At 42.8% G+C, this 22,694-nt stretch overlaps 1 protein-coding gene across 1 annotated transcript in view; it reads right to left on the bottom strand.

The window, feature by feature from the left end:
* GCC2 (GRIP and coiled-coil domain containing 2) overlaps positions 1 to 22,694 on the bottom strand; it is a 135,704-nt gene that overhangs the window by 76,871 nt on the left and 36,139 nt on the right. Inside the window, exons 7-10 of the mRNA XM_030201462.1 lie at positions 19,238 to 19,310; positions 17,457 to 17,557; positions 13,786 to 13,884; positions 4,991 to 5,110 (exon numbers count right to left, since the gene is read on the bottom strand). Coding sequence (XP_030057322.1) covers positions 4,991 to 5,110; positions 13,786 to 13,884; positions 17,457 to 17,557; positions 19,238 to 19,310 — 393 coding nt within the window. The remainder of the gene's footprint in view (positions 1 to 4,990; positions 5,111 to 13,785; positions 13,885 to 17,456; positions 17,558 to 19,237; positions 19,311 to 22,694) is intronic.

Genomic DNA, 22,694 nt, shown 5'->3' with positions numbered 1-22,694 from the left:
ACCTCTTTACCAAACGAGGGAGCAGGGGCAGCGTTTTGCATAAGGAAGGCCTGATGCAGCAGCACGACAAACTCGGGGGAGAAACCCCCCAGACTGTGCACTTCCGCAGCCTGGGCTACAGCCCTAGACGCACCCTCAACCGGCGCTCGCAAGAGCGGGGGAGAGACATGCTGCGCATCCAAAATGGCGTCCGGCGCGACACTCCGCGAAGGAGCCGCGCGGAAAAAACGGCGCTTAACTTTAGCTGCTTTGGTGCAGTCACCCAAATTAAGGGCGTCCATGGCATTAATGTCTCCCTCAAGGGCGGCCCACGAAGAAGCCGTCCGAGCCGCGTGGCCGGCCAAGATGGCGGAGGCGAGCAGCGGGGGATGGGCGTTTATGGCGAGAAAAACCGCCACGCCGGAGGAAGGACCGGGACACTCATCGGTCACGAAACTGTCACCCAACAAGGGCGAATCAGATTTTAAGACCCCCGCATCCCCTCTAGAAGCGCCGAAGCGATCCAGGGAGCGACCCTTTGCGCCCTCGCCCTCCGACGCCATATGCCACGTGGAGATCAATCGGGGAACCCCCTGCCCGCTATGAAAAGGTAAAAATTACCTGCTTTCCGCTCCGAGCTGTAACGACCTGGTGTCCCAGTGAGTATGCTGCAATAAACGTTTAAATAAACGTCGAAATAAACGCCTTTAAGGACGTTCAAAATTATTATTATATAAGTACATAAGTAGTGCCATACTGGGAAAGACCAAAGGTCCATCTAGCCCAGCATCCTGTCACCGACAGTGGCCAATCCAGGTCAAGGGCACCTGGCACGCTCCCCAAACGTAAAAACATTCCAGACAAGTTATACCTAAAAATGCGGAATTTTTCCAAGTCCATTTAATAGCGGTCTATGGACTTGTCCTTTAGGAATCTATCTAACCCCTTTTTAAACTCCGTCAAGCTAACCGCCCGTACCACGTTCTCCGGTAATGAATTCCAGAGTCTAATTACACGTTGGGTGAAGAAAAATTTTCTCCGATTCGTTTTAAATTTACCACACTGTAGCTTCAACTCATGCCCTCTAGTCCTAGTATTTTTGGATAGCGTGAACAGTCGCTTCACATCCACCCGATCCATTCCACTCATTATTTTATACACTTCTATCATATCTCCCCTCAGCCGTCTCTTCTCCAAGCTGAAAAGCCCTAGCCTTCTCAGCCTCTCTTCATAGGAAAGTCGTCCCATCCCCACTATCATTTTCGTCGCCCTTCGCTGTACCTTTTCCAATTCTACTATATTTTTTTTGAGATACGGAGACCAGTACTGAACACAATACTCCAGGTGCGGTCGCACCATGGAGCGATACAACGGCATTATAACATCCGCACACCTGGACTCCATACCCTTCCTAATAACACCCAACATTCTATTCGCTTTCCTAGCCGCAGCAGCACACTGAGCAGAAGGTTTCAGCGTATCATCGACGACGACACCCAGATCCCTTTCTTGATCCGTAACTCCTAACGCGGAACCTTGCAAGACGTAGCTATAATTCGGGTTCCTCTTACCCACATGCATCACTTTGCACTTGTCAACATTGAACTTCATCTGCCACTTGCACGCCCATTCTCCCAGTCTCGCAAGGTCCTCCTGTAATCGTTCACATTCCTCCTGCGACTTGACGACCCTGAATAATTTTGTGTCATCGGCGAATTTAATTACCTCACTAGTTATTCCCATCTCTAGGTCATTTATAAATACATTAAAAAGCAACGGACCCAGCACAGACCCCTGCGGGACCCCACTAACTACCCTCCTCCACTGAGAATACTGGCCACGCAATCCTACTCTCTGCTTCCTATCTTTCAACCAGTTCTTAATCCATAATAATACCCTACCTCCGATTCCATGACTCTGCAATTTCTTCAGGAGTCTTTCGTGCGGCACTTTGTCAAACGCCTTCTGAAAATCCAGATATACAATATCAACCGGCTCCCCATTGTCCACATGTTTGCTTACCCCCTCAAAAAAATGCATTAGATTGGTGAGGCAAGACTTCCCTTCACTAAATCCGTGCTGACTTTGTCTCATCAGTCCATGTTTTTGTATATGCTCTGCAATTTTATTCTTAATAATAGCCTCCACCATCTTGCCCGGCACCGACGTCAGACTCACCGGTCTATAATTTCCCGGATCTCCTCTGGAACCTTTCTTAAAAATCGGAGTAACATTGGCTACCCTCCAGTCTTCCGGTATTACACTCGATTTTAGGGACAGATTGCATATTTCTAACAGTAGCTCCGCAAGTTCATTTTTTAGTTCTATTAATACTCTGGGATGAATACCATCAGGTCCCGGTGATTTACTACTCTTCAGCTTGCTGAACTGACCCATTACATCCTCCAAGGTTACAGAGAATTTGTTTAGTTTCTCCGACTCCCCCGCTTTTTTTTTTTTTTAACGGAGCCAGCGGGAGGGGGGAGAAAAGGAGGGACCTGGCGCCACCAGGTTTGCACTTGCTCAAGAAGAGCCCTCAACCCCAGGCACTCAACAAAACCTAAAAATTAGGCTTGGAGGCCTAGCCAGAGCTGCTGCTGTGTGTGACCACCACCTGCTGAGATAGAGAACATACTGAGGAGTTTCCGGCAGCACATGACCACATATAGGGAGGCAAAAGGATACCTCTCTATCTCCACCTGCTGGTAGATGGACACAACCCACCAGTCTATGGATTGATCAGCTTGATGATATGGAAATGACCACTTAACCCTACCCTCTATTTTCTATCCAATAACCAATTCCAAATCCAGACAGAATATTGCCTCCTATCCCATAACTCTCTAATTTTCTCAGGAGTCTCTCATGAAAAACTCTGTCAAAAGCTTTCTGAAAATCTAGATATACTACATCAACCGGCTCACCTTTATCCACATGTTTATTTATGCCTTCAAAGAAATGAAGCAAATTGGTGAGGCAAGACTTCCCTTGGTTGAACCCATGCTGACTGTCCCAATAAACCATGTTTGTCTATGTGTTCCATAATTTTATTCTTTATAATAGTTTCCACTATTTTGCCTGGCAGTGACGTCAGGCTTACAGGTCTGTAATTTCCCGGATCACCCTTGGAACCCTTTAAAATAAAACAAAAATCGGCATTACACTGGCACCCTTCAATCTTCAGGTACTACAGATGATTTTAACGACAAGTTACAGATCACTAACAGCAGATCAGCAATTCATCAAGTGGTTTAAACATGTTTGCTTGCATCATATTTTCTTTAAAAATGTGTGTGTGTTTTTTTTAAATAGCTAACTTTGAGGGAATCTATAGGGCACTACCACTCCCCCTGTTGGATACTCCCTTACAGTGCCAGGGCCGCTTTAAGATCCATAGTCCCCACCAAGAGGGGAGTGACAAGGGAGGGGAAGAGCCAGAAAAGACTGTGTTTGGGGTGTGGCAGTCACAGGCCATGGACTGTTTGGGCCTTGTCAGCTGCAAGCCCTTATCAAGACTTTCCCCTCTGAATTAAAGAGACTTTACCTTTTGTTCCTGACCCTGTGAAGTAACAGGTCTTAGGTTTAATAAAGTGTGTAGCTTAATTTTGCAGCTTTGTCCAGCTGCATTATTTAGAGGCCTACCCTCAATCTTCACTCACGGTATCACACTAACCATCCAAAAATAGCTCACAGGTTAATTGTGATTAATCACAATTACATTTTTATAATTATGAAATTCTTTTATTACAAGATCAATTTATACAAGAACACAAAGACAATATTATAATTTTCTCTTGCTAGAGTTATTCCCTTGTCCCCCTTACCAACCCAGCCCACCCAATAAGTTTGCAAATTTTTTAAAAATGATTTGATGGCAATGGGGCTTTGGATCTTACAACACCACACTATCCAAATAAATAAAAGATTTTCCACCCCCGTCTCCCCATACCAGAGTCTGAGAAGATCTCATAATCACAATTATAATTTTTAGCCTTCCTGGAGCCCTAATAAAATAGGATCTGTGGTAAATAATGCATAATAGTGCAATAGCACATTTTAGTAAATGTAGCCCTGAGTTTCTACCTTAGAAATGAAGAATGGTGTGACTTGTCCAAGGCCAGAAGAAGCATCAGCAGTGACAGCTCTTAGCAGAGAGTAATGTATCTCATTTCTTCCAGAATCCTTTGAGTCCTAAATCCAACCACTAGGTGTCACCATTGTACAACGACTGTGCCTTCCCCCACAGGTCTGTACACACTGCCTCTTCTGCATGCAGGCTGGCCAAGGATGGTGACGCTGAAGACCTAACCTGGGAGTCAAGCCCAGGTTCTTTTGTACAGAAATTCGCAGCAACACCATCCTTCGTTTCTTTTACAAAGAGGACCAGAGATCATGAGGACCTGGAAGCCATTTTCTGATCCAGGTGTGCACAGGAGCGAGTGGAGATGCTCCTGGGTCCACTACCCACCAACGAAAAGGTAGGCCCAGAAGGTGTCTGAAATGGGCTTGGAAGGGAGGAGCTGCCACCGGTTCTGAGTCTGAGGGAGTAGTTTCTTTTTCAGCTTTGGGTTCAGTAAAAACTGAGCAGCCAATTTCAGTCACACATTTGGTTTCGGTCGGGCTCTACCTTAATGGCAAACATTAGTGCACTTTAGTGTATTGGCTCTATAGTGTCACAAGAAACAAAACAAAATGGTTACAATACACCTACCATAATGTTATGAAGGTCAGGCTGAACAGAGAGAAGTGAAGCCACTTCCAGTGGAGAAGGTAGCTTTCAAACATTAAGCCTCAAAAAGAACCCATTTCCAATTCCTTTTTGCTCTCACTATTTCAATAACGAACCAGTAATATATAACAGGGACAATAAAACAGTGAAACAACATAGGTTATTTCAATATTTAGGAACTTGCCGTACTCACTCAGGAATCAGGAATCACTTATAATGAAAATACACTTTAGCATTTTATTATAACAAGAGAATTGGGTGTCAAGTTTTTAAGTAACATACCTCTGCTGCTGCAGCGTGGAGTTGTTTCAGAAGATCTTCCATCTGGCGTTCGTTATTACTGGCAAGCTCCCTTTCCAGATCCAGTTGCTCTGCTTGCTTTTCATATTCTAATAGAAGATTCTAGAAATATAAAAATCACATGCTGTATTATGTTCTATGTATTATTTAGCCCAAGCAGAAGGCAGTGGTGTGATATATAATCCAGTGAACAGCGCTGTCCTCCTTAGACAACAAGTGATGGTAAAGTATGCACTCCTCATTAAATGTACGCATGCTACTATGTGGAACCCGGTTAGCCTATAACCCAAAATAGACATCTCAAGGAGAAGACAAAGGCATCTACCACAGATCAAAGGGCTTATTCATGAGGATTTTCATATCTAGAAAATGTTTGATTAAAAAGTTTTTACATAATGTGTGTGATACAGATTCAAGAAGAAGCCTGGACATGCCAATGCAGGCACAGAACTGACTTTTGACTGATAGATAAATTGACTTTCTTTTGGAGTGTTTGGAATCCCATTTTTCAAATTTATTAAATTGAAATCTGCACTTACCTGATCATATTCTCTCCCCCTTATTTTTCTTGTGCCTGCTGTACTTTGAGAATGGATTTAAGTACAGCTTGCATTCTCACTGGGAGGATGGTAGAAATGGAATGGCATTTTCTTGGCGTATAAAGTTGCCTTTTTTTGTCTTAGGTTAATGTTATGGTGGTGTAATAGGGAAAGTTTATTTATCTTACCATCCATTTTGTCTTTTATGCTTCCTTAATTATTATTATTTTTATTATGTTATTTTATTATGTTAGTTATTATGTTACTTTATTATGTTAGTTTATCATTCCTAAGTGTCTAATCTATGGAAGAATTATGTTCTTACCTGATAATTTTCTTTCCTTTAATCATACCAGACCAGTCCAGACTAATGGGTTGTGTCCATCTACCAGTGGAAGGAGACAGAGAAAATAGTTCCAAGTGAACTGCCCCTTAAGGGTATCATGCAGCCTGGAATGTTCAGTATTTCGAATAGCCAAGCAATGGTGCTCTGAAGTCGAGAAGAAAACACAGTTAATACAAACAGGCAAACTCTTGGAGCCAATATTCAGAACCTCACTGTTCCTGCTTGGCCGAAGGCAACTGCAACCTCCCCTCACAGTAAAGTAAGCGGGAGGAAATGGTCCATACCGAGCTTGCCCAAGCACATAGAGATCTACCCCTGAATTCGGGGAAAGAACTCCGTGATCCCAAGTAACAGGAGTCATACAGAGCTGGCACAACAAGTGGCAGGAGATTGAATAGAGAAGATGAAGTAGGCAGTGCTGTAGGATATCACACCGTATTGAAGCATCGTAGAACAGCCAGGGATACCTAAACGAAACAACACTCTGACAGACATTAGCCAGGGAGGGCATCTGGACCGGTCTGGTATGATTAAAGGAAAGAAAATTATCAGGTAAGAACATAATTTTTCCTTCCTTGTCATCTATACCAGACCAGTCCAGACTAATGGGATGTAGCAAAGCAGTTTCCCAAAGGGGGGGGGGGGGGTGAAAAGAAGAATACAGAAAGTTAAAAAATCAACAAAGCTATACACACAGCAAAAACTGATCAGCAGAAAAGGATTCGAATATCTGAACCACCAGGCTACCAAAATGGAACAGAGTTAGACACTAGAAAAGGAACTGAAGCTGTAGGATGTAAAACAAACGTCCTGAGCAAAAGAAAAACTACGTACCCCAAGAGTAGCCAAAGAAGCAGCAAAGATACTCATGCCAAAGGACCCCCCTTATCCAAGCAACAAGGAGAAGAACTGTCTCTCCTAGACCAGGATCCACTTCTCTGAACCCTGGCAGGACAAAGGCTAACTCCCAAACCTGCTGGTCTGCCTAGAGTACAAGATGGTCGGAGAAAGCGACCCTAACAAGTACTAAGAGTACGCAACCCCAAACAGTGTGCCACACTTCATAGAAGAAAGGAAGCAAGGCCCAGGAACCACCCAGACCCGCGCCTAGTGAGAGAATCAAACTCCACAGAAGAAGAAGAGACTCCAGAGAACCAACTAAGTGGAGTGCTAGTCTCTCCAGGAGAACCATGAAGAAAAGGGCAGCAGCATACCAAGGTACAACCGTAGTAAGAGAGTACTCCTAAACCAGCTCGCTCTGGACTTAGGGATGAAAGAACAGAGCCAAGAGAACAAAAGGAGACAAAAAGAAAGAGAGTCGAGAGTCACACTGCGGAAAAAAGACCCCCAAGTTGCCAAGAAGACACAAAAGGAACAGAGATGAATTCAAACTCCAGCAATGGAGAAGCTTCTCGCCAGCCACCAAGAGGCTACGGCAAACTGTACTCAAGGGACAGAAATGAAGCGGAGCTCATCAGGCAAAGTAGGATCCATGCTCAACGAGAACAAACAGATTTGCACTCAAAGCACACAAACTGAACCACGCACCGCGGGCAGAGAAAGAGTTGCACACCTCTGGCAAAGATAGAAATGCACTGAACAAGCAAAGAAGAAGCTGAGAGTAACAGACAGAGGATGAGCAGTGCCCCACTGAAAGAGCTGGATGTTAGAGGTACCTGCAGAACTGAAGCTGCAGTAGTGATTTGAACCATGTATAAAACGCAGACAAGGAGCTGCTTTCTACACGCAAAGAAGGAGCTGCGCTCCAGACACCGGCAAGGAGCTATGCTTCCTACGCAGACATGAAGCTGTGCAGCACCTGCAGTCACATAGCTGTGCTCAACATACCGCCCTGGAACTGCGCCCAATCTGCAGAAAAGAGTTGTGTTAAACACACAGAGATGGAGCTACACTCAACAGGGAGTGGAGCTGCGCACTGTACGCACACAGGGAGCTGCGTTCCATACGCAGAGAGAGAGAGAGCTGCATGCCACATACAGACAAGGAGCTGTGTTCCACAGGCAGACACAGGACTGTGCCCCACAATGAGACTTGCAGAGAAAGAACTACACTCAACATGCGACAGTGGAGCTGCGTTCAACATGCAGAGATAAAAGGTTGCAGAATATGCAGCGAAGGAACTTCACTCAACATGCCATGATACAGCTGTCCTCAACATACAGCGATGGAGCTAAAGCCAACCTAGAACTGGAGCAGCGCTCAACATGGAGCGATGGCGCTGTGCTCAACATGGAGTGATGGAGCTGTGCTCAACTTGGAGCGATGGAGCTGTGCTCAACATGGAGCTGTGTTCAACAAGTAAAATGCACAGATGGAGCCCAAGGAAACAGCCAGAGAAGAAGGTGCTGCCAGGAGGCCAACAAGAAAGGAGCACAACTTGTGGAAATGTAGACCTGGTGCTGCATTCTCCTGGCCCAGATGGGACTAAAACTACAAGAAGAGAAGGCCCCATGCCCCAAGAGACACTCTCAGCCCCCAAGTGGTCTCTGAGCCACAATGACCACTCTCCTGGTAACTGAGACGGAGCAGCAGTCAACATAGAGGGAGGTAAGCATCACAGGTCTGGAATCCTCAGACCATAGGGAGCAAAATGCAGCCGTAAGGCAGTGAGCAAGAAACAACTCTTGCCAGGAACAAAGAGGAAGCTGGCCACTAACACCAAACTGAGGAAAAACCAGCTAAGGGAGAGTCAAATTCCAGACTCTGAACACAGCCACTTCCCTGTAGAAAAGTAGAGAAAAGCGCAGAGCTAAGAGGCGATAATCCAGATGCACAGCAATAGATCTGCTCAGCAGGAAAGAACTGTGCCCCTTACACAAAAAGGAAGGAGTGTCAAATGTGCCAGGAGAGAGGTGCCTGAAAATAAAAAAGCAAAATCCGCCTGTGCCAGGCTAAAATTCCCACCCGAAAGCAAGGGAAAGCAAGGAACAGCTGTGGCAAACTAGTCCTAAAAAGGCACATTCCTGTAAAGAGACACTGAACTGAGTCCAAGCAAAAGACTAGCAAGAATGGCACTCCCGAGGGTACTCAGAAGAGGGATATGAGCTAGCACTCGGACCCCTGCCACTGCAGACAAACCAGAGCAGACAGGAGGGATCCACGGGGACGAGAGAACCAGATCCTCCCTAAGGAAGAAAAAAACTGCTGCCAAAACAAGAATCAAAACAATTGGTACCAGCTCGGAAGGGTCCAAGATCAGAATCAGACGCCAGCCAGCGAAACTCAAAGAAACTTCACAAGCAGCCCCCTAGAATACATTGCCAAAGGCGGGAAAATAAATCAGGTAACAGGCAAGAAGGAAAAACAAAGTTTCTTTTTTTTTTTTTAAACAACCTCCTTCACTAGTGACTCTGTCCCATTAAACCATGTTTATCTATGTACTCAATGATTGTATTCTAATAATAGTTTCCACTATTTGCCCGGCACTGACTTCAGGCTTGCTGGTCTGCAATGTCCCAATCACCCCTGGATCCCTTTTTAAAAATAGGCATTACACTGGCCACTCTCCAATCTTCAAGTACATAAGTAATGCCACACTGGGAAAAGACCAAGGGTCCATCGTGCCCAGCATCCTATCCACGACAGCGGCCAATCCAGGCCAAGGGCACCTGGCGAGCTTCCCAAACGTACAAACATTCTATACATGTTATTCCTGGAATTGTGAATTTTCCCCAAGTCCCTTTAGTAGCGGTTTATGGACTTGTCCTGTAGGAAACCGTCTAACCCCCTTTTTAAACTCTGCCAAGCTAACCGCCTTCACCATGTTCTCCGGCAACGAATTCCAGAGTTTCATTACACGTTGGGTGAAGAAACATTTTCTCTGATTTGTTTTAAATTTACTACACTGTAGTTTCATTGCATGCCCCCTAGTCCTAGTATTTTTGGAAAGCGTGAACAGACGCTTCACATCCACCTGTTCCACTCCACTCATTATTTTATATACCTCTATCATGTCTCCCCTCAGCCGTCTCTTCTCCAACCTGAAAAGCCCTAGCCTCCTTAGTCTTTCTTCATAGGGAAGTCGTTCCATCCCCGCTATCATTTTAGTCACCCTTCGCTGCACCTTTTCCAATTCCACTATATCTTTCTTGAGATGCGGCGACCAGAATTGAACACAATACTCAAGGTGCGGTCGCACCATGGATCGATATAACAGCATTATAACATCCTCATGCCTGTTTTCCATACCTTTCCTAATAATACCCAACATTCTATTCGCTTTCCGAGCCACAGCAGCACACTGAGCAGAAGGTTTCAGTGTATTATTGACGACGACACCCAGATCCCTTTCTTGGTCCGTAACTCCCAACATGGAACCTTGCATGACGTAGCTATAATTCGGGTTCTTTTTTCCCCACATGCATCACCTTGCACTTGCTCACATTAAACGTCATCTGCCATCTACCGCCCAGTCTCCCAGTCTCGTAAGGTCCTTCTGTAATTTTTCACAATCGCAAGTTAACGACTTTGAATAACTTTGTGTCATCAGCAAATTTAATTACCTCGCTAGTTACTCCCATCTCTAAATCATTTATAAATATATTAAAAAGCAGCGGTCCTAGCACAGACCCGAGGAACCCCACTAACTACCCTTCTCCATTGTGAATACTGCCCATTTAACCCCACTCTCTGTTTCCTATCCTTCAACCAGTTTTTAATCCACAATAGGACATTTCCTCCTATCCCATGACCCTCCAATTTCCTCTGTAGCCTTTCATGAGGTACCTTGTCAAATGCCTTTTGAAAATCCAGATACACGAAGAGGCATATTTTCAAAGCACTTTGGGAGGCTAAGTTCCATAGGTTTCTATGGAACTTTGGGAGGCTAAGTGCTTTGAAAATGAGCCTCAATATCAACCAGCTCCCCTCTGTCCACATGTTTGTTTACTCCTTCAAAGAATTGAAGTAAATTGGTCAGGCAAGATTTCCCCACACAAAAGCCGTGCTGACTAGGTCTCAGTAATCCATGTCCTTGGATGTGCTCTGTAATTTTGTTTTTAATAATAGCCTTTACCATTTTCCCCGGCACCGACGTCAGACTCACCGGTCTATAATTTCCCGGATCTCCCCTGGAACCTTTTTTAAAAATGGGCGTTACATTGGCCACCCTCCAATCTTCCGGTACCACGCTCGATTTTAAGGATAAATTGCATATCACTAGCAGTAGCTCCGCAAGCTCATTTTTCAGTTCTATCAGTACTCTAGGATGAACACCATCCGGTCCAGGAAATTTGCTACTCTTCAGTTTGCTGAACTGCCCCATTACGTCCTCCAGGTTTACCGTGAAGCCAGTAAGTTTCTCAGACTCGTCCGCTTGAAATATCATTTCCGACACCGGTATCCAGTGGTGTGCTGGAGCAGGCTCTCACAGGCTCTCGAGAGCCGTTTGTTAAGTTTTTAAGAATTTTGGGAGCCGGTTCTCCATGGCTACTTTAACAAATGGATCCCAAAATGTGGGCTTGGGCCCCTCCTGAATTCTCTTTTACTTTGCTGGCGAAAGAGAGCCCCCTGTTAACAATTTACCAGCACACCCCTGCCGGTATCCCACCCAAATCTTCCTCGGTGAAGACCGAAGCAAAGAATTCATTCAATCTCTCCGCTACGTCTTTGTCTTCTTTGATCGCCCCTTTTACCCCTCAGTCATCCAGTGGCCCAACCGATTCTTTTGCCGGCTTCCTGCTTTTAATATACCGAAAATTTTTTTTACTATGTTTTTTTTGCCTCTAATGCTATCTTTTTTTCGTAATCCCTCTTGGCCTTCTTTAACTGCGCCTTGCATTTGCTTTGACACTCCTTATGCTGCTTGTTATTTTCAGACGGTTCCTTCTTCCATTTTCTGAAGGCATTTCTTTTAGCCCTAATAGCTTCCTTCACCTCACTTTTCAACCAGACTGGCTGTATTTTGGAGTTCCGTCTTTCTTTTCTAATTAGTGGAATATGTTTGGCCTGGGCCTCCAAGATGGTATTTTTGAACAGCGTCCATGCCTGTTGTACAGTTTTTACCCTCTCAGTTGCCCCTCTAAGTTTTTTTTCCATCGTTCTTCTCATTTTATCATAGTCTCCTTTTTAAACACTAACAGACAATTTTAACAACAGTCCAAGTGAATTACTACTCTTTAATTTGTCGATTTGGCTCTGTACGTCTTTCAGGTTCACCAAGATTTCTTTCAGTTCCTCTGCATCGACACCCTTGAAAACCATCTCTGGTACAGGTAGATCTCTTACATCTTCTTCAGTAAAGACCGAGGCAAAGAATTCATTCAACCTTTCTGCTACAGCCCTTTCCTCCCTGAGTGCCCCTTTTACTCCTTGATGACCTAACTGTCCCACAGATTCCCTCACAGGCTTTCTACTTCCGATATACCTGAAAAGTTATTACTAAGAGTTTTTGCCTCCAAGGCAAGTTTCACTTTGTATTCTCTTTTGGCATTCTTTAGGTGGAGAGAGGAGAAGATCTTCTTGATGCTGGTGTACTCCCAGTGAATGTTGAATCTTGGAAGCCATCAAGGTTGATGGTTTTGGTGCTGCTATCGATGCACTAGTTTTCAAGGCACCAAAAAGTCTCTCCTGTTGAACCTGCCATGCCCCCTATGTCCTCAGCTGCATGTTCAAACAGAGAGAAGAAGAGTTAGGCTCAAGGATATGCCCATGGTACCCGATGCACCAAGAGTGCAGGTTTATCATGGAAATCACCCGATTACATTGGATGCACCTTTTGAAGCCACTGGGGGTCTTCTGGGACATCTAGAAAAGAAATTGCGGCCATTTAAGCTCCTCAACTGTGAACAGTAGAAAGAGGCAGCGTTCAAATTGAGGTAGGTGCTCCGGCCTAAATGGCCTATCCATTCACAAAAATGAAAGGAAACTTTAAATGCCAAAAAAAAAAAAACTACTGAAATTAAAGGGAAATAGCATAATATAAGGAAAAATGAAAAATACTGAAAAACAGGACAAAAATACCCACACTGTAAATGAGAGGGAAAACACGCACTGAGAGGAGAACATGATGATGTGTCCTCCCTGCTCTGCAGAAAAATGAAGACTAAGGAATCCACTCTCGCATGTTGGGAGGGAAGGCACCAGCACATGTGTGGTGGGATGCTGCTTGAAAAGTTCTAAGTTAGTATCGCTAGTCAGTGTCTGCACCAGGCTCCATCAGATGACATCACCCAGCTGTGAGAATACTGCGGCCTGCTTGTCTTCGGAGAATGATATTTCCTTTACGCTCCTTTGTCACAGCCTCTTCCTTTTGAACTTCTAATGAGGTAGAGGACAAACTCCCTCAAGAAACAGGAGCATTGACTAACTGAAAAATAATTTGTACTGGGTTCTACTTTTCATAGTGTTCTTGAAATGGGGGTGGGGGGGGGGGGGTCGATGAAGATATAATTGTGCTGTAGTTTGGGTCTGTTTACATTTTAGTAGGTACACTGATACATATTTTGTAAAACTGTTACAATTTTGTGGGGTTGAAGGATGATTTTGTGTTTTCTCTGGCCCAGCTGTGCAGTGGACTGGGCTGACATTGGCCTAGCAATTATATTATAGTAATGCTATATTGTATTGCACTTGTGTTATTTTTAATGTGTTTAAATAACATGATTTTTATGCTGAAAAGAGCTTTAAGCCTGCCCATAGAAAGCAGGGTATACATATAACAGAAAATGTACAGGCAGGCAGAAATCATGAAAAGAAGGTCCAGCGTTTCCATTCATTAACTTTACCTAGGAACCAAGGCTCCAATGGTACCACTAAATCCCTTGGATGACTTTTTGGTACAAAAGAAAAGGTTAAATAATATGCTTGTTGCTCTAACCAAGAGAATTAAATAAGTCATGCATAATATGGTTCTCTTTTTTTTTTTTTTTTACCTTATAACTTTCGGCACCATGAATGAGATCCTTCATGGAAGAGGAAAACTGGTCTTTCTCTGCTCTTATCAGTTCAAGTTCGTCTCTCATTGTCTGCACCTTATTATATCCAATAAACATAATTTGTCATACAAATGACCATTTCACATTATATCTATCCACCATTAAGATAATATTCTTAATATTCTTTATATTGTTCTGTTAAAGAAGAACTTTAGGACAGTTGAATCCAAAGTCAGCTATGTTGAAATTTATTTATTTCAAAATCTTTCTATTCCATGCATCTAAAAATTCTAGGTGGATTACAAGCAAAACACACATAATCCCACAATAAATTATAACTGTTAAACTATGGACTTCTTTTACAAAGCGGCGTTGCCAATTAGTGGCACACCTAATGCAAAGAAGCCCATTAATTCTCATGGGCTTCTTTGCATTCAGCGCACACTAATCGGTAGTACCGCTTTGTAAAAGGAGCCCTATAAGACTTAAACAATAAATGTTTATCTATGTTTTAACTATAAAACAAAATAACAGACTTACAGAATGAGAGCTCCAAGGCTGACCAACATATACATAATTTATTATTAAATAGCTAACTGCAATTTCTTGGCATAGACATTATTGCCAGTCCAGCTCCATGAGAAAACCTTTTTAAATAAGGTTTTAATGGCTTCTGAAAATCAAGAATTGTTCTGCCTTATGTATGCCTGTGAAGGGTGCTGGAGTGAAGTTCATGAAGGCTAATTGCACGTAAAATGGTACATCTAATAAATTTTTGTCCAGTGATTGCAGTGCTCATGCGGTATGATAAATTTTCAGTGATGTCACTATAGCACTTGGGGCTGCATTATTCTTTATAGATTGGCAGTAAGACCCTGAACTAAATCTTCAAGATTATCGGAACTCAGTGAATAGAAGACAACACAAGTATAATATGTTCAAATTTTGAGCAATTTGATGTGTCTGGCTGCTGCATTCTACGCAACCTCTCAAGCATACAGGATGTAAGATGCTACACTCACTAGGCTATAGAACTATTTCACAGACATGAATTGAGGTTACAGGGTGGTAGACACAGGAGTAACATCAGGAAATACTTTTTCACAGAGAAAGTGCTGGATGCCTGAAATACTCTCCCAAAAATCTCAACCCCACATTTGGGATAAACACAGATGATCCTTATATAGAAAGAGGATTGAATCAAAGCAAAACAAATGACCTTCACACTTTAAACGGGGCATACTTGGTAAACCTACACAACAGAGTGGTAGGTAGAACTCTGGCTGCCTTGTTGGGCAGACTGGATGGACCATACAAGCCTTTATTTGCTGTCATTTATTATGTTACCAATTTACTACGGTGTTACCAAGTTACTATGGTGTTCATTTTCGAAGCAGATGGACATCTCAAAATGCCCCAACAAACATCTATATCGCAATTTTCAAAAGGCAGAATTTGGATGTCCTACACTGCACTTTGTCCAAATAGCAAAGAAGTATGTTGTGGGTGTATTTAGGGCAGGCCTACGGAAGGCCCAAAAATAGGACATCCAACAGTGATAATCGAACAAGAAGCAAGGTCCAAGTCAAAACAGAAGGGCGTCCTAAGTTATACCTGTTTCAATGACATCATTTAGTAAAATGGCTGTTCATTTTGGACATTCTCACATATTTTCAAACAGGAAATCCTGTTTTTCCTGTTCAAAAATGGCTGTGCGATGGACCATTTTTTTTGGACGTTATGAGCAGGACGTCCCAATTCAGACTTGGATGTTCTTTTGAAAATGCCCCTCTAAGTTTACAGTGTTTGAAGAAGAGAGACCTAGAGGGGCATAATCGAATGCAAACGCCCATCTCCATGGGCGTCTATGTCCGAGAACGGGTACGTGAAGGGGCGGGACAGATCGTATTTTCGAAAAAAAAAAAATGGGCGTCCATCTTTTTTTCGATAATATGGTTTGTGCCGGGCAAATGCATCAGATTTGTGCGGATTTGAGCTGGGCGGTTTCGTTTTCCAGCGACAATGGAAACCGAAGGCGCCTAGCTCAAAAACGAACCAATCCAAGGCATTGGGTCGTGGGAGGGGCCAGGATTCGTAGCGCACTGGTCCCCCTCACATGCCAGGACACTAACCGGGCACCCTAGGGGGCACTTGTAAAAAGTAAAAAAAAAAAAAAATTAAATACCTCCCAACTCCATAGCTCCCACCCCTTGGGTGCTGAGCCCCTCAAATCCCCCCCCCCAAACCCACTGCCTACAACTCTACACCATTACCATAGCCCTTATGGCTAAAGGGGGGCACCTACATGTGGGTACAGTGGGTTTTGGGGGTGGTTTGGAGGGCTCCCATTTACCAGCACAAGTGTAACAGGTAGGGGAGGATGGGCCTGGGTCCACCTGCCTGAAGTGCACTGCACCCACTAACAACTGCTCCAGGGACCTGCATACTGCTGTGATGGAGCTGGGTATGGCATTTGAGGGTGGCATACAGGCTGGAAAAAAAAGTTCTTAAAGTTTGTTATTTTATGGTGGGAGGGGGTTAGTGACCACTGGGAGCGTCAGGGGTGATCATCCCCGATTCTCTCCGGTGGTCATGTGGTCATTTAGGGTACTTGTTTGTGGAAAAAAAAGGGTCCAAAAAAATGACCCAAATTCGCAGTAAAAATGCCTTTCTTCTTTTGATTATCGGCCGAGGGCGCCCATCTCTCCTCGGCCGATAACCACGCCCCAGTCCCGCCTTCACCACACCTCCGACACCCCCCCCCCCCCCGTCAACTTTGTCCGTTTCCGCGACAGATTGCAGTTGAAGACGCCTAAAATTGGCTTTCGATTATACCGATTTGGGCGCCCAACTCCCGATTTGGGTCAAAATCTGGGCGCCCATCACTTTCGAAAATAAGGCAGCTAATCATCTAGTGGGCCAGGACTAGAAACCAAAATTGAAGACTATCCCTGCAATGACTGGACTAAACCAGGTTGGAAGGGATATACAACCAGGAGAAAAGCTTTCGTTTATTTGTAAATCATGGATCATTGTGCCAGCCCTGGTTCTGATTTTAGATGGAGACCTAAAGCAGCAGTGTAGGATCGCCAGGAAAAAAAAAGGAGATCAGCAAGGGATTTCATACTAGTCCTAAAATAAATGTGTCAAATAAAGGGTTTGTACCAGTGTGGTTTACCTCCAAAAATTGCTAATATTGAATTATGTACGTATGACTGAAGTTTTAGTTTCAACAAATTATAGCACAAACAGAATCTAATCTACATTTAGCCCCGGAGTATCACTGCTACATACACAGAGAATGGAATGAAGCTAAATTCATCCAAAACTTAATATTGGGCATAATTAATCCTGGAGTGCAGGGCTTTGCATTTGAAAACAGTATATGTTAACTTGCACATGTCAGTTATGCCAAAATCGATCCCTTACACCTCAGAAGTCTCTACATCATCACCTAGGGTAAAAATGTTCTCAATTTCAGTACTTCTTGTTTAAGTTCTCCTATAAAACAACAAAAGAGTGTAAACATTTTTAATGTTTTTTTTCGATGCTGCAATATTATTTCAATATTGTAATACTGAAGAGTTGTTTTGGAGAATGAAAATTAGGAAAGAATGTTGACCTGAAAGAAAAAGCTGTTTCAACCCTGCCAATATATTATTATTTACCTCCTTTCTACTAGAATCTAGCTCCTTCTTTGCTTTCACAGCTACAGCTTTGATCTTGTTTAATTTATCTTCTTTTTCCTTGCTCTCTTTTCCCAATTTCTCTGAACAAAAGTGAAATAAAGAATGCATGGAATCAGGGTAAAATAAAGCATCTGAAAATATTTTCTTTCACCTTATACATATGCCAGTATATTAAAAATCACTCCTAAGTGAGATTAAATAGGCTGTTAGGCTTTCAGTCATAATTTGAGAAGTCCAGCAATTTGTACACTGAATTAAATTACCCTGGACACAAAGCAAAGCATAATTCCACTTGACAGTGACGCCAGGAAGGAACTAGCAACAAGGGTTTATGACAGAAGCAAAACTGTAAGTCTTTACTCTAATTTAAGAAATAAAGAACAAGTCCACAGTTCTACATCGCGGACCATGTACAATAGAATGAATATGATGGCATTTTACAAGCAACACACAGAAAGGATAAAGCCAAGGGAATCCCACACAACACAAATGCAAGAAAAGCACAGTAGGAATGACCAAACAGGTGAACCAGGAATTCATCAAAGAATGCCCTTTATTCAACAGTGGTGCACAATTCACGTATGCTCAGGATGAAAAATTGTAGAGACACAACAGGACTCAACATAGGCCGTGTTTGGCATTAAAGCCTTCATCCAGAGTCCAAGCTGGGATGTCTTATACATAAGCACAATTATAAGACCGTCACCAAATAAGTTATTATCAAAGGAACAATCTGCGCAATCTCATATTGGCACAGAGACGCCTCTTCACCTTCTTGGATGCTGTGGCTCAGGAAAGAGGCATCTCTGTACTAATATGAGATTGCTCCTTTGATAATAATTATTTGGTAGACCGTCTTATAATTGTGATGAAAGGATGCATACTTTGTGGTACACTAGATGTACAAACTTGTACTGCTTGCTTTGAAATACATTGATTCCTGCTTCACATGAAATATTATCATTTAAATAAGATTGAACCAAAATATGAACATTATATAAGTACATAAGTATTGCCATACTGGGAAAGACCAAAGGTCCATCAAGTCCAGCATCCTGTTTCCAACAGTGGCCAATCCAGATCACAAATACCTGGCAAGATCCCAAAAAAGTACAAAACATTTTATACTGCTTATTCCAGAAATAGTGGATTTCCCCAAGTCCATTTAATAACGGTCTATGGACTTTTCCTTTAGGAAGCCGTCCAAACCTTTTTTAAACTCCACTAAGCTAACCGCCTTCACCACTTTCTTCGGCAACGAATTCCAGAGTTTAATTATGCGTTGGGTGAAGAAAAAGTTTCTCCGATTTGTTTTAAATTTACTACACTGTAGTTTCATCGCATGCCCCCTAGTCCTAGTATTTTTGGAAAGCGTGAACAGACGCTTCACATCCACCTGTTCCACTCCACTCATTATTTTATAGACCTCTATCATATCTCCCCTCAGCCGCCTTTTCTCCAAGCTGAAGAGCCCTAGCCGCTTTAGTCTTTCCTCATAGGGAAGTCGTCCCATCCCCTTTATCATTTTCGTCACCCTTCTCTGCACCTTTTCTAATTCCACTATATCTTTTTTGAGATATACTTGTCTTTAAAACAATATATATAACCCACCAATAACAACACAGTACTTAGCACAGAATGTAAAACAAGAAAAAATAAAACATCCAACAACATGGAAAAAGAAACTACCATTACACATTTGTCATGCTGCTAAAGCACCAAAATGTGGAATGGTAAGATTAAATAGTAACATAAAATACCTATTTTACTTTCCAGTTCTGTGATTAGAGAGCTTTGATCACATTCTTCTGCTGAAGAGTTCTCTATGGAGTCCTGCATTTTCAATGAAAACATTTCATGTCAAAAACATTTTTATTTTGGTTCACAATAGAAATTTTTTTTACATAGCCTGGTTTCTGTCCAGCAAGAAGGTAATTTTCAAAGCATTTTACCTGTGTAACATGTCTGAAAACTCCCCATCCTTAATGTGAATTAATGTGCAATGTTCCACAATATGGGGACTTTTAGTTGCACAGAGACGTTGTTGATGTGTTTAAGGCAGGTTGGAATATAAGTGCAAACTGAATTTTCAAATCTATGCATGCATTTTTCAAGCAAACTACTACACAAAATCCAGGTGCGCTCATGACAATTTTCAAAGTGAAATTTCTGCCCATAAGGTACAGAGTTCAAAACAGCATCTGTTGACCCCTAATGGTAGTCTTGTGGCAATATCGCTAGGAGTAAAGCTGCCAGGAAGACTGTTTGGGCTATGAGCCAAGGAAGGTGACTGTGACCATTCTTCAGGAGAATCATTTACATATTCTGATCAAAGTCCTGGCGATGTTGAGGGCACATTGTTTTAATGCACTTTACTAAGGACTGCTTAAGATCCAACTTAAAAAGGCTGCAGTTGGTTCTGAACATTTCATCTAGGCTGAAGTATGGAAAAAAGAATTTGACCATGTTACTCCGTTGCTATATGAGTTAAACTGGTTAACTATCGAGAAAAGAACTTTTAACAATGGAATATAAAGTGTGTGATTCTCAATAACTCCTGATATTTGGCATGATTGTTATGCATGTTTAAACAAAAGGTGGACTTTATGGTTTGCTCAACAAGATTTACCGGCAGTGCTCAGATACCCTTAAAGGTCTTTTCAATGTTTTGCTCCTAGAAGCTTGGAACAAGTTGTCATTAGTGTTGTGGAGTGAATCTAGAAATTTGCATTTCCACAAATCAGTTTTTGAAAGAATATTTGGGTAACCTGTTCTGTTATTTCTCTATTTAGTTTAGAAGGCAGGTGGGAGGTGAGGGTTTTATGGGTTATATTAATGTTGATTTTTAAAAATCCACTTTAAGCTATTTGCTCCCAACAGTTTCTTACCCCTTCCTTCCTTTTCCAGTCTTATCCTCTACCATCTCTCTCCTTCTTGCAAGCAACTCCTGCCTTTCTTCCCCCTCTTGCCATTGCCTTTTCATTCACACTGTGCCTTTGTAAGAGGTACAGTAATCTCCATTCTTGCAAAGTTATTGCTAGCACTATGGGATTTACCTGGAGCCATGTAGCAGCCATCTCAACAAGGAAGGAAGAAAGGATGGGTGCTGCCTCTTGACACCACCTGAGGGCTCTGGTGAAAGAAGGCAACACATATGGAACACAATATTGGGATCAATAACTCTGTCCTGAAGAAACTGAACTGGGGACAAGGTCACTGGTTCCAATATCTGACTTAATTTTGGGCTCACTGTAGCCCACCGGGGGCTTCAGCAGGTAAAGCCTGACAATTCCAAAGTGGGAAGAAAGACAGTGGCACAGAAAAGTGTGATGAGAGACTGCCAGAAGTTTCAGTGGATCAGTGGAGATCATCATACTGTATATGTAAACTAATGAATACCCCTTGTTCAACTTTTATATACACGTGGTGTGTTTGGACATCAGTTGTATCTGTAAAAACACTACCTATTTACAATTATAATTTAGTCCTGGAGAAGAAAGAGACAAAAAAGATGAAAATTAGTAGTAGGGCTACTCAAAAGGAGGAAGTTAGTCCAAAACTGAATGCAAGAAAAGAAGAGAGGCTTATGAAGACTAAAATTTATCACGGTATAAAAATAACAATGTAAATTTAGATAAAGGTTTTATGTAAAAGCTGTTTTACACACTAAGAAAAGTCTTTTATAAGATTATTCTGTGTTATATGCACATATAAGTGTATCCTGACAGCATGCACTTGTATGTATGTCATGTGTAGGCATTCCTGGGGGTATAAACGAGGTAGAGCAGGGACAGAGTTTCCGTGTATTTTATGTAGACTCCACACACATTTACACCTCCTTCTGAGCAGGTGTAAATGTGTGCTGGCATTTAGGCATTAAAGTGGCCAATTCTGGGATCCAATTTTAGGCATCTGTGCTTTTTTGAACTTTTCACATAGGCATCCACTTATTCAATAAGACCCTTATGGCCTAGACACCCTTTATTCTGCCTTAGATCCAGTAAGTTTTCTGTAGTTAGAGTCCTGCACTGTTCCTAGCTGACTAAAAGTTTTTGTGCACTAATTTTGGTCAAGTTAGAAATCACAATTAAAATTAGCTCAGTGTGTCTCAATTCAGAATCACTGTATGTAAATAGACACATTTTTATCAAAAAGTGTCAGATCCTTTGGGTTGAGCTGCAGGGATCTTTTCTGAAAAGTGTAGCAACCCAAGTATATCCTCTTTATACAACCAGTCTGGGGACAAAAACATAAAAATAGGTAAAATAAAGTACAACTTACAGGTATATAGTGAAGTTACTTACTCTTAGCAGGTGTTCTCCGAGGACAGCAGGACATGTATTCTCATATATGGGTGACGTCATATGACACAGCCCAGTGCGGATGCTGCCCAGCATAATATCTCTTTACGAGGCCTTTGGAAGTGTCCCACAGTGCATGTGCGGATGCCTTCCCACCCAATGTACAAGAGCAGGACTAGAAGGAACACTACTCAAAGGGAAGGTGAGAGGGGATGTGAGAATACACGTCCTGCTGTCCTTGGAGAACACCTGCTATAGGTAAGTAACTTCACTTTCTCTGAGGACAAGCAGGACATTGTTTCTCACATATGGGAATCCCTAGCTACCAGGATCACTGAAAGCAACATTTCTAGGCCAACAGAAACTCACAATGACGAGTCCCTGGAAAAGCATATAACCCCAAACTATATATACACTGGCACTGAAGGTGCAGCCTGGGACAGAAGAAAACGGGCCTAGGAGGTACAGTTGGATTCTAGCCAACAAACAAACTTTGCAGAACTGTCTGTCCAAACCATCTATCACATTGGAAACTCTGCTCAAGGCAGAAATGAGATGCGACTGTGTAGACAGAAACCTATGTTGTACCCCTTTAAATCTGATCTATTTGACCTCAATAGGGGTACCGACACAGTCATGACTTTGACAATGTAAGCCATGACATGACTCTCCAGAGTCAGTCCAGCACCGAGGGTAAGCGATATTGATGATTCCTTGCCAATGCACGGTGCTGGTCCTTGGGAATCTGCAGTATTGATGAGGATATGGAATGCACACGCCTCCATGGTGTCAAGCCTGATGCCAGCTGGTCTTGGGGCATCGGTTCAGTGGCTGATGTCAATGCAGATGCTTGCAGTCCCAGTGTCTCAACAACTATAACTGATGCCAACACCAAAGGACTGGACTGAGCACCAGA

The sequence above is a fragment of the Microcaecilia unicolor genome, chromosome 4 (genome assembly GCF_901765095.1).
Source record: "Microcaecilia unicolor chromosome 4, aMicUni1.1, whole genome shotgun sequence".
In the NCBI taxonomy this organism is placed as follows: domain Eukaryota; kingdom Metazoa; phylum Chordata; class Amphibia; order Gymnophiona; family Siphonopidae; genus Microcaecilia; species Microcaecilia unicolor.
The sequence above is the reverse complement of the archived record's forward strand: the minus strand, read 5'-3'. Positions and strand labels throughout refer to the sequence as shown.